The 10,380-nt window shown below is 44.3% G+C and overlaps 1 protein-coding gene across 1 annotated transcript in view; it reads right to left on the bottom strand.

Annotated features, from left to right (window-relative positions):
- Positions 1 to 4,443, bottom strand: part of LOC120024260 (B-cell lymphoma/leukemia 11B-like) — a 36,832-nt gene extending 32,389 nt beyond the window's left edge. Inside the window, exon 1 of the mRNA XM_038968455.1 lies at positions 4,320 to 4,443. Coding sequence (XP_038824383.1) covers positions 4,320 to 4,443 — 124 coding nt within the window. The remainder of the gene's footprint in view (positions 1 to 4,319) is intronic.
- Positions 4,444 to 10,380: the final 5,937 nt, after the last annotated feature.

The following is a 10,380-nucleotide window of genomic DNA, read 5'->3' as shown; positions in this document are numbered from 1 at the left end:
ACCATGTTCTCCCCCCCCTCTACTCTTCCGTTTCTCCATTTTTTCTCTCTTTCTCTCTTCCTCCATTTTGTCTGTTCTCCTCTTTCTCATTTTCTCTCATCTCTTTTCTCCAATTTTCTCTCTTTCCTCTTCTCCATTTTTCTTCTCTTCCTCATCTCTTCTCTGCTCTCCTACTTCCTCTCTCTCTCATCTTCCATTTCCATCTTTTTCTCTCTTCCTCTTATCTCCATTTTTCTTCTCTTTCTTCTCTTTCTCTCTCTTCTCATTTTCTCCTTTAGCTCCTCTTTCTCACTCTCTCCATTTTTTCGCCTCTTTCTCTCTCTCTCCACTTCTCATCTCCATTTTTCTGATCTCTTTTCATTCTCTTTCTTCTCTCTATCTCCATTTCTCTCTTTTTCTCTCTCTTCTTCTCCTTTCTCTCTCTTCTCTCCTTTTCTCTCTCACTCTCCTTCTCTTCTCTCTCTCTCTCTTCTCTCTCCTCTCTCTCTCTCTCTCATCTCTTCTTCTCTTTCTCTCTTCTCTTTCTCTCTCCATTCTCTCTCTCTCTATCTCTTTCTCTCTTCATCTCCATTTTCTCTTTCTATCCTTTCTCTCTCTTCTCCTTCTTTCTCTCTTCTACTCTCTATCTCCATTTTCTCTCTTCTTCTCATCTCCTTCTCACCATTTCTCTCTCTTTCTCTCTCTTCTCTCTCCATTCTCCATTTTCTCTCCCTCTTTTTTCTCTTCATCTCTTCAGTCTCTTTTCCCATCTCATTTTTCTCTTTTTTTTTCTTTTCTCCTCCTTCTCTCTCTCTCTCTTTACTCTCCATCCCCATTTTCTTCTCTTCTCTCCTGCTAACTCTCCCCCCTCTTCTCTTCTTTCTCTTTCCCCTCTTTCTCCATCTCCATTTTTCTCTCTTTCTCTCTCATCTCCATTTTTCTCCTATTCTCTTCCTCTTTCTCCTATCCTCTCTCTTTCTTCTTCCCATTTCTCTCCTCTTTTCTCTCTCTCTCTTTCATCATCCATTTTCTCTCTTCTCTCTCCTTTCCTCTCTCATCTCGCCATTTTCCTCTTTCTCTCTCTTTCTCTCTATCTCTCCATTCTCTACCTCTCTTTCCTCTCTCTTCTCCCATTTTCTCTCTTTCTCTCTCTTTCTTCCCTCTTCTATCTCCATTTTTTTCTCTTCTCTCTCTTTCTCCTCTAATCTCATTTTCTCTCTCTTTCTCTCTTTTCTTTCTCATTTTCTCCATTTTCTCTCTTTCTCTCTCTCTCTTCTCTCTCATCTCCATTTCTCTCTTTCCTCTCTTCTCTCTTCTCCAATCTCCATTTTCTCTCTTTCCTCTCTTTCTCTATCATCCTCCATTTTCTCCTTTCTCTCTCTTCTATCTCTCCATTTTCTCTCTTTCTCTCTCATTCCATATCTCATTTTCTCTCTTTCTCTTCATCTCCATATCTCCATTTTCTCTCTTTCTCTCTCATCTCCATATCTCCATTTCTCTCTTTCTTCTCATCTCCATATCTCCATTCTCTCTTCTTCTCTCTCATCTCCATTTTCTTCTTCTCTCTCTCATCTCCATCTTTCTCTCTCTTCTTTCTCATCTCCATTTCTCTCTTTCTCTCTCATCTCACATTTTCTCTACTCCCTCTTTCTCTCTCTCCATTTTCATCTTTCTCATCTCCATTTTCTCTCTTTCTCTGTCTCCTTCCATTTTCTCTCTTTCTCTCTCTTTCCTCTCCTCTTCTCCATTTTTCTCTCCTCTTTCTTCTCTCTCTCTCTTCATCTCCATTTCTCTCTTTCTCTCTCTTTCTCTCTCATCTCCATTTTCTCTCTTCTCTCTCTTTCTCTCTGCATCTCCATTCTCCTCTCCTCTCTTCTTTCTCTCTCTTCTCCATTTTCTCTCTTTCTCTCTCTTTCTCTTCATCTCCATTTTTTTCTACTCTTTCTCTCTCTTTCTCTCTCATCTCCATTTTCCTCTCTTTCTCTCTCTTTCTTTCTCATCTCCATTTTCTCTCTTTCTTCTCTCTTTCTCTCATTCATCTCCATTTTCTCTCTTTCTCTCTCTTTCTCGCTTCATCTCCATTTTCTCTCTTTCTCTCTCATCTCCATATCTCCATTTTCTCTCTTTCTCTTCTCATCCATATCTCCATTTTATTTTTCTCTTCTTTCTCTTCCTCATCCCATTTTCTCTCTTTCTCTTCTCATCTCCATTTTTCTCTCTTTCTCTATCAATCTCCATTTTCTCTCTTTTCTCTTCATCTCCATTTTCTCTCTTTCTCTCTCATCTCCATTTTCTCGCTCTCTCATCTCATTTTCTCTCTCTCTCATCTCCATCCGTTCTCTCTCTCTCATCTCCATCCGTTCTCTCTCTCTCATCTCCATCCGTTCTCTCTCTCTCATCTCCATCCGTTCTCTCACTCTCATCTCCATCCGTTCTCTCACTCTCATCTCCATCCTCTCTCATCTCCATATCTCTCTCATCTCCATATCTCTCTCGCCCTCTCGCCCCTCCGCCCTCTCGCCCCCTCTCTCTCCTCTCTCTCTCTCTCTCTCTCTCTCTCTCCATATCTCCATCATCTTCTCATTTCTCTCCTTTCTCTCTCATCTCCATTTCTCTCTTTCTCTCTCATCTCCATTTTCTCTCTTTCTCTCTCATCTCCATTTTCTCTCTTTCTCTCTCATCTCCATTTTCTCTCTTTCTCTCTCATCTCCATTTTCTCTCTTTCTCTCTCATCTCCATTTCTCTCTCTCTCATCTCCATTTTCTCTCTCTCTCCATTCTCATTTCTCTCTCTCTCTCTCTCTCTCTCTCTCTCTCTCTCTCTCTCTCCTCTCTCTCTCTCCTCTCTCTCTCTCTCTCTCTCTCTCTCTCTCTCTCTCTCTCTCTCTCTCTCTCTCTCTCTCTCTCTCTCTCTCTCTCTCTCTCTCTCTCTCTCTCTCTCTCTCTCTCTCTCTCTCTCTCTCTCTCTCTCTCTCTCTCTCTCTCTCTCTCTCTCTCTCTCTCTCTCTCATTCCTTGGGGGATGGGGTTAAACGAAAGCAGAAGACATGGTGGAAACAAATCGTCCGAAAAATGAGTGGTGTGTGTGTGTGTCTCTGCAATCTGATGTATAGGTGAATGAGAGAGATTTTGTTCACTCATCCCCTCATCTTCCCCCTTCCTTCACTCCTGGAGAGCATCTGAAGTCCATTCTCTCCCCCTCTTCTTCCACCACACACAAATACAACATCTCTCTCTGATGGGCCACTCTCCTCTCTAACTGTGCCCAGACAATTTCTTAACACGAGACAAAAGGGAACGAAGGAGAGCAGAGAGGAGAGTGGAGGGGTTAGGTGAGGAAGGAGAGCAGAGCAGAGAGGAGAGGAGAGTGGAGGGGTTAGGTAAGGAAGGAGAGGAGAGTGGAGGGGTTAGGTGAGGAAGGAGAGAGGAGGAGAGGAGTGTGGAGGGGTTAGCTGAGGAAGGAGCGCAGAGAGGAGAGGAAAGTGGAGGGGTTAGGTGAGGAAGGAGAGAGGAGGAGAGTTGAGGGTTTAGGTGATGGAGGAGAGGAGAGGAGAGGAGAGGGTTTAGGTGATGGAGGAGAGAGGAGAGAGGAGGATGAGAGGAGAGTGGAGGGGTTAGGTGAGGAAGGAGAGCAGAGAGGAGAATTGGTGAAAAGAGGGTGAGTGCAGAGTTGGAGACAGAGACCGAGAGAAAGAGAGCGAGAGTGGAGTGAGAAAGAGGAGAGGGGTGGAGTGGAGAAGAGAGAGAGGAGAAGAGAAGAGGAGAGAAGAGTGGAGTGGAGAAGAGTGGAGAGAAGAGAGCGAGGAGAGGGGTGGAGAGGAGAAGGTGCAGAGGAGAAGAGAGGAGAAGAGAGAGAGGAGACGAGAAGAGAAGAGAGAGAGGAGAGGGGTGGAGAGGAGAGGAGAAGAGAGAGAGGAGAGGGGTAGAGTGAAGAAGAGAGAGAGGAGAAGGTGGAGAGGAGAGAGAGGAGAAAAGTGGAGAGGAGAAGAGAGAGGAGTCAAAGGAGGAGAAGAAAGGAAGTGTTTGTTCACAACCACCGGCTGATAACTTGTCTTATCTCTTGCCCAGCTAAACCACATGCCCCTAGGCCACACTGAGGGAGCTGTGCGTGTGTGTGAACAAGACAGGGCACGTGCCAGACAGACAGGGAAGAGAGAAAGTGTGAAAGAAAGAGGTCAAATAGGATGAATGGAGAAAGTGAGAGAATAAGAGAGAGAAAATATGGCCATGGAGAAAGAAGGCGAGAGAGCAAGAGAGTAACAGACAGACAGATGGGGGAAAGATGAGTGGAGTTAGCAGGGGCTCGGCTATGACCTGGTTCCACTCTCTCCCCCATGGTCACCCAGTCGCCTGATGACCACACACATCGCCGGCCCGCCGTGGTGCAACTGGCAGGGCACAGACGCCATCGCCCCACGACACAGAGCCGCCGCCACAATCCTCCAGACACCCCAGCGGGCCACCATTTTTGCTTGACAGCCCTGACTTAACATCTTTGGAGCTGATAGTTCGCCGTAACAAAAAAAATGACCGTTGTGTCCGTGGAAAATTTGTGAGGGGAAGTGTGAATGTCAACCAACGCTTCGACTGCTACCGTATGTAGAAAACATATATATTTGCTTAGTTTTATATTACTAGCTAAACATAGCGGCTGCCAAGACATTACCATAAAAGCTACAGGTTTTTGAATTGTCAAGTTAAACGTTAAGTTAAATGAGGAGTGAAATGTACACAGAGTATAACAGTGTGTATCCAGACAACGGTGACTGGGGTTGGGATGCAAATCGGTGGATCGCTCCACATGTTCCAACTCCGGTTGAACCTTTAGGTCCTCGACTTCTGACTCCCCTGTTTATTGCTTATTATTAATTTATTATAATTACTATTTATTACTGTTTATTGAAACGCGATATCTTTAAGGCTTTATTCGTTCCAGCTTTAAAAGACCCGGTGCAGTCAAAAACGTGATTTACCTGTGTTTTATATACACGAGTATACAAAACCTGCTCTTTCCATGACATAGACTGACCAGGTGAATCCAGGTGAAAGCTATGATCACTAATTGATGTCACCTGTTAAATCTACTTCAAATCTGTATAGATGAAGGGGAGGAGACAGGTTAAAGAAGGATCTTTAAGCATTGAGACAGTTGAGACATGGATTGTGTGTGTGCCATTTAGATGGTGAATGGACAAGACAGATGGTAGGTTAGAGTGGGTCAAGACCTGCAATGCTGCTGGGTTTTTCCCAATCAACAGTTTCCCGTGTGTATCAAGAATGGTCTACCACCCAAAGGACATCCAGCCAACTTGACACAACTGTGGGAAGCCAGCATCCCTGTGGAATGCTTTCGGCACCTTGTAGAGTCCATGCCCCAACAACTTCAGGCTGTTCTGAGGGTAAAAGGGGGTGCAACTCAATATTAGGAAGTGGTTCCCAATGTTTTTTACACTAAGTGTGTATTTCCACACTATGAGGTTGTAATAATAATGCGAAATTGTGAAAATTATGATAATGCCCTTTTAGTGTAAGAGCTGTTTCAAAAGGCTGATTTAAATTTCTGCCTGTTTTTGGCCTTCCTGGTGACATCACCAGGTGGTAAATGAGTTAGACTAATAAGGAAGAGAGATCCAAACCGTTCTGCCAAAAACAACTCGTTTTCAGTTTCCCCCTCCCCACTCAGATCACTTCCAGACAGTCCTTGCAACATTTTTGCTTGAGAAATTGCTCTTTGCTAAGAATTTATTTTTGACCTTTTTAATTGAAAACAATCAACACCATAGTGCCCACCAAGCTCATGACTAAACTAAGGACCCTGGGATTAACCAGTTATTCAAAAAAAAAAAAAACTTTATTTAACTTAAGAACAAATTCTTATTTACAATGACGGCCTACCCCGGCCAAACTCGGATAACACTGGGCCAATTGTGCGCCGCCCTATGGGACTCCCAATCACGGCCGGATGAGATACAGCCTGGATTCGAACCAGGGACTGTAGTGACGCCTCTTCCACTGAGATGCAGTGCCTTAAACCGCTGTGCCACTTGGGAGCCCAAATGTAATCAAAAATCTACATAAAACCCTAAAGTCATTATTTATCATGAGAGGGTCATAACCAATAACTAGTAGTGCTGCAAACTCAGAGAAAGGATCAAATCTTACTTTTCTGGTTTAAAAATAAAAGTTATATATTGCTGAGGTCACAAGCTCAAGTATGATACAAATATGAAATATTTTATATGATGCATTTCCTATTCAACAAAACTATGAATAAGGCTGGAAATGACATATGTTTTCTAAATTTAACATAATCAAATTATAAAACGACTAACTATAAGATTTCACCTGTAAAATACATATTTTCATGTTTAGTGTTAGATAAATGTGCATATTTTCTTAAGGTCTCTTCTCTGCCCCCATCGCTTTGAACGTCTCAGAGCTCTAGCTTGGCTTCCTGAATTCGTTAGGAACTCGCCTTTCATTTCATATTAATCTTGTCCGTCTATGACAAACAGAGTGTTTTTTTGTTTTAAATCTATGAACTATTTTAGATGAATGGCTATAAATAGATCTCTGAATGTGCTACCGTGATGAAACCACTCTTCTACTGCGCTAGCATGTAACAATTACAGGAATGTGTGCTTTGTCAGTGGCTGAGATGTAGGGTTCAGCCAGGAATTGATGGACAGTCAGAAGAGCTAATTAAACGGTAGGAGGAACATCCCAGCTTCAAGTGGTTTCAGATTGCACATCCTACGTCACACAGGCTCAAAACAAATACTACTGGGTGTGTGAAAACCAGGGCTATCACTCAATGTAAGGCATTTCAATCTACCGTGTCCACAGATCAATTTATAAGTGAACATGTCAGTCGGAACCAGTACCAGAACCACACAGGTCCCCAAAACAGGGGTCCTTACATCGCAGATGTTTTAAACTCTTCCCTCTGTAACTGTATCATGCACTTCCTGACGGACTGCCCCCAGGTGGTGAGGGTAGGCAACAACACATCCTCCCCGCTGACCCTCCACACGGGGGCCCCTCTGTAGTGCGTGCTTAGTGCCCTCCTGTACTCCCCGTTCACCCACGACGGCGTGTCTGCACACAACTACAACACCATCATTAAGTTTGTTGACGACACGATGGTGGTATACCTGATCACCGACGACGACGAGGGAGGAGGTCAGAGAGCTGGCAGTGTGGTGCCAGCACAACCTCTCCTTCAGCGTGAGCAAGACAAAGGAGCTTCGTGGACTACAGGTAACTGAGGGCCGAGCACGCCCCCATTCAGATCGACAGAGCTGTAGTGGAGGAGGTCGAGAGCTTCAAGTTCCTCAGTGTCCACATCACTAAGGACATATTATGGTCCACACACACCAACACAGTCCTGAAGAGGACACAACAATGCCTCTTCCCCCTCAGGAGGCTGAATAGATTTGGCATGGGGCCTCAGATCCTCAAAACCTTCTACAGCTGCACCACTGAGAGCATCTTGACTGGCTGCATCACCACTTGGTATGACAACTGCTCAGCATCCGACAGCAAGGCGCTGCAGAGGATACTGCGTACGTCCCAGTACATCACTGTGGCCAAGCTTCCTGCCATCCAGGACCTCTATACCAGGTGGTGTCAGAGGAAGGCCCTAAAAATTGTCAAAGACTCCAGCCCCCCAAGTCATAGACTGTTCTCTCTCCTACCGCACGGCAAGCGGTACCGGAGCGCCAAGTCTGGGACCAAAAGGCTTCTCAACAGTTTTTACCCCCAAGCCTTAAGACTACTGAACAGTTAGTCAAATTTATTTCCAGACTACTTACATAAACCCCCTTTATATTGTATTTAGAAACATTGCGCTGGCTCTATGCACGCTCACTAGACTTTATCCACACATACTACACTGACACTTCAACACACACACAATATATACAGTCACACACACACACACACACACACACACACACACACACACACACACACACACACACACACACACACACACACACACACACACACACACTTTCACATATGCTGCTACTCTGTTCATTGTCTATCCTGATCATATTTGATTTAAGTAGGCCTAAGTTTCTTAATTGTTTCCCAGAAATGATTTGATATTGAGATAAAAACAGCTGCATTGGACCTTTATACTTCCCTACCAAGTGAAAAAGGCAGTAACTGCTCAGTGTGGAACTGAAAAAAACAGCTGCATTGGACCTTTATACTTCCCTACCAAGTGAAAAAGGCAGTAACTGCTCAGTGTGGAACTGAGAAAAACAGCTGCATTGGACCTTTATACTTCCCTACCAAGTGAAAAAGGCAGTAACTGCTCAGTGTGGAACTGAGAAAAACAGCTGCATTGGACCTTTATACTTCCCTACCAAGTGAAAAAGGCAGTAACTGCTCAGTGTGGAACTGAGAAAAACAGCTGCATTGGACCTTTATACTTCCCTACCAAGTGAAAAAGGCAGTAACTGCTCAGTGTGGAACTGAGAAAAACAGCTGCATTGGACCTTTATACTTCCCTACCAAGCGAAAAAGGCAGTAACTGCTCAGTGTGGAACTGAGAAAAACAGCTGCATTGGACCTTTATACTTCCCTATCAAGTGAAAAAGGCAGTAACTGCTCAAAGCGAGGAACTGAGAAAAACAGCTTTTATTTACCTTGGTTTCACAGTAACTTTATGCAGTTACTGCTAACACGACCACCATATTCTACAAACAACAATACGAGGCAGGATACTTGTACATGATTAATCATGTATTTAATGAAGCAAAAATTACTACCTAATTTTCAACCAAATGAGCAGTTACTGCCTTTTTGCTTGGTAGGGCAGTATACTTAGGTGAATGAAGTGAATTCAATAACTTGATTGCTGTTGGCAGTTTCCCTCTATGCCAAGTGATGTTACACCGCTGTGAGTGAGGTTAGCTAACCCCTGGTCACATTCATTAGGCACGAAACAAAAATAAACAGGGAGGGACTAGCTGAACTTGCCCAATGTGAAACGCTCATATTCGTTTTCCGTTGTAAAACACTTTGCTTTGGCATGCCCTAATGAATACGACCCCTGTCCGGATGTTTGTCTCTCTCTCCCTCTGGGCTGCGCTCAGAGGAGTTTTTGTGTTCCTGAACGTTCCCCAGCGCGGTCTCGATCCTCAATAACACCTCCTGAACAGCCTACTGTACAAGCCTTTGGGGCCTTTTTAACTGTTAGTTTCACTCAGTGTGAGTTTTATACGTCTGTTAATGGAGGGGAGAAATTCACACCTGTGGAGGTTTTTATCTGCTCGATCTCAATGCATGACTTTACATAGCAATTTTTTAAATTGAACCTTTATTTAACTAGGCAAGTCAGTTAAGAACAAATTCTTATTTACAATGACGGCCTACACCGGCCAAACCCGGACGACGCTGGGTGAATTGTGCGCCGCCCTATGGGACAGCCTGGAATCGAACCAGGGTGTCTGTGGTGACGCCTCTAGCACTGAGATGCAGTGCCTTAGACCGCTGCGCCACTCGGGAGCCCATTCTCTAGATTGTAGAGAAATGGGAGTTGCAAATGGGAGTTGTAGCGATTGCGGAATAGTCTCTCTCACATTATCTCTCTCACACACAAACACACTTCCGGTGCCGGAGGTGCGCTCTTTATCACTGTGACAGTTCCATTTAACACGCGGCTCGAACGCACTTAGCCTCACATCCGTGTTTCCTGTGCCCCCATAGTGAGCAATAACACCCCCCCCCCACCACTTAACATTTGAGACGGGTGTAAAGCAGGAACAGATCCCATCGCCATTCACAGAAAAGCTCATCATATCCCTCCAGATCTGGAGTGACAGCAGACTGATGGTGGGATTGGGGGTTTGCTGTTATCCAAGACAAAGAGAATAGGCGATGTATCCAAGCTGCAAAACTTATTGAGAAACAGATGTATGTAAACGATAGTCACATTGAATAGCTGGGTTATACTGTATGCCTATACACTGAGTATACAAAACATTAAGGACACCTGATCATTCCATGACATAAACTGACCAGGTGAAAGCTATGATCCCTTATTGATGTCACTCGTTAACTCCAAAATATTTAAGTGCCTTTGAACGGGGTATGGTAGTTGGTGACAGGCGCACCGGTTTGTGTCAATAACTGCAATGCTGCTGGGGCTTTCCTGCGGAACAGTTTACTGTGTGTATCAAGAATGGTCCACCACCCAAAGGAGATCCAGCCAACTTGACACAACTGTGGGAATCATTGGAGTCAACATGTGGATGGCTTTCGTCACCTTGTAGAGTCCATACCCCAGATGAATTGAGACTGTTCGGAGGGCAAAATGGGGTGCAACTCAATATTAAAGGTGTTCCTAATGTTTTGTACACTCAGTGTATGTTGGCACTTGAGAAAGCACA

The sequence above is a fragment of the Salvelinus namaycush genome, chromosome 29 (assembly GCF_016432855.1).
Source record: "Salvelinus namaycush isolate Seneca chromosome 29, SaNama_1.0, whole genome shotgun sequence".
NCBI classification, from domain to species: Eukaryota; Metazoa; Chordata; class Actinopteri; order Salmoniformes; family Salmonidae; genus Salvelinus; species Salvelinus namaycush.
The sequence above is the reverse complement of the archived record's forward strand: the minus strand, read 5'-3'. Positions and strand labels throughout refer to the sequence as shown.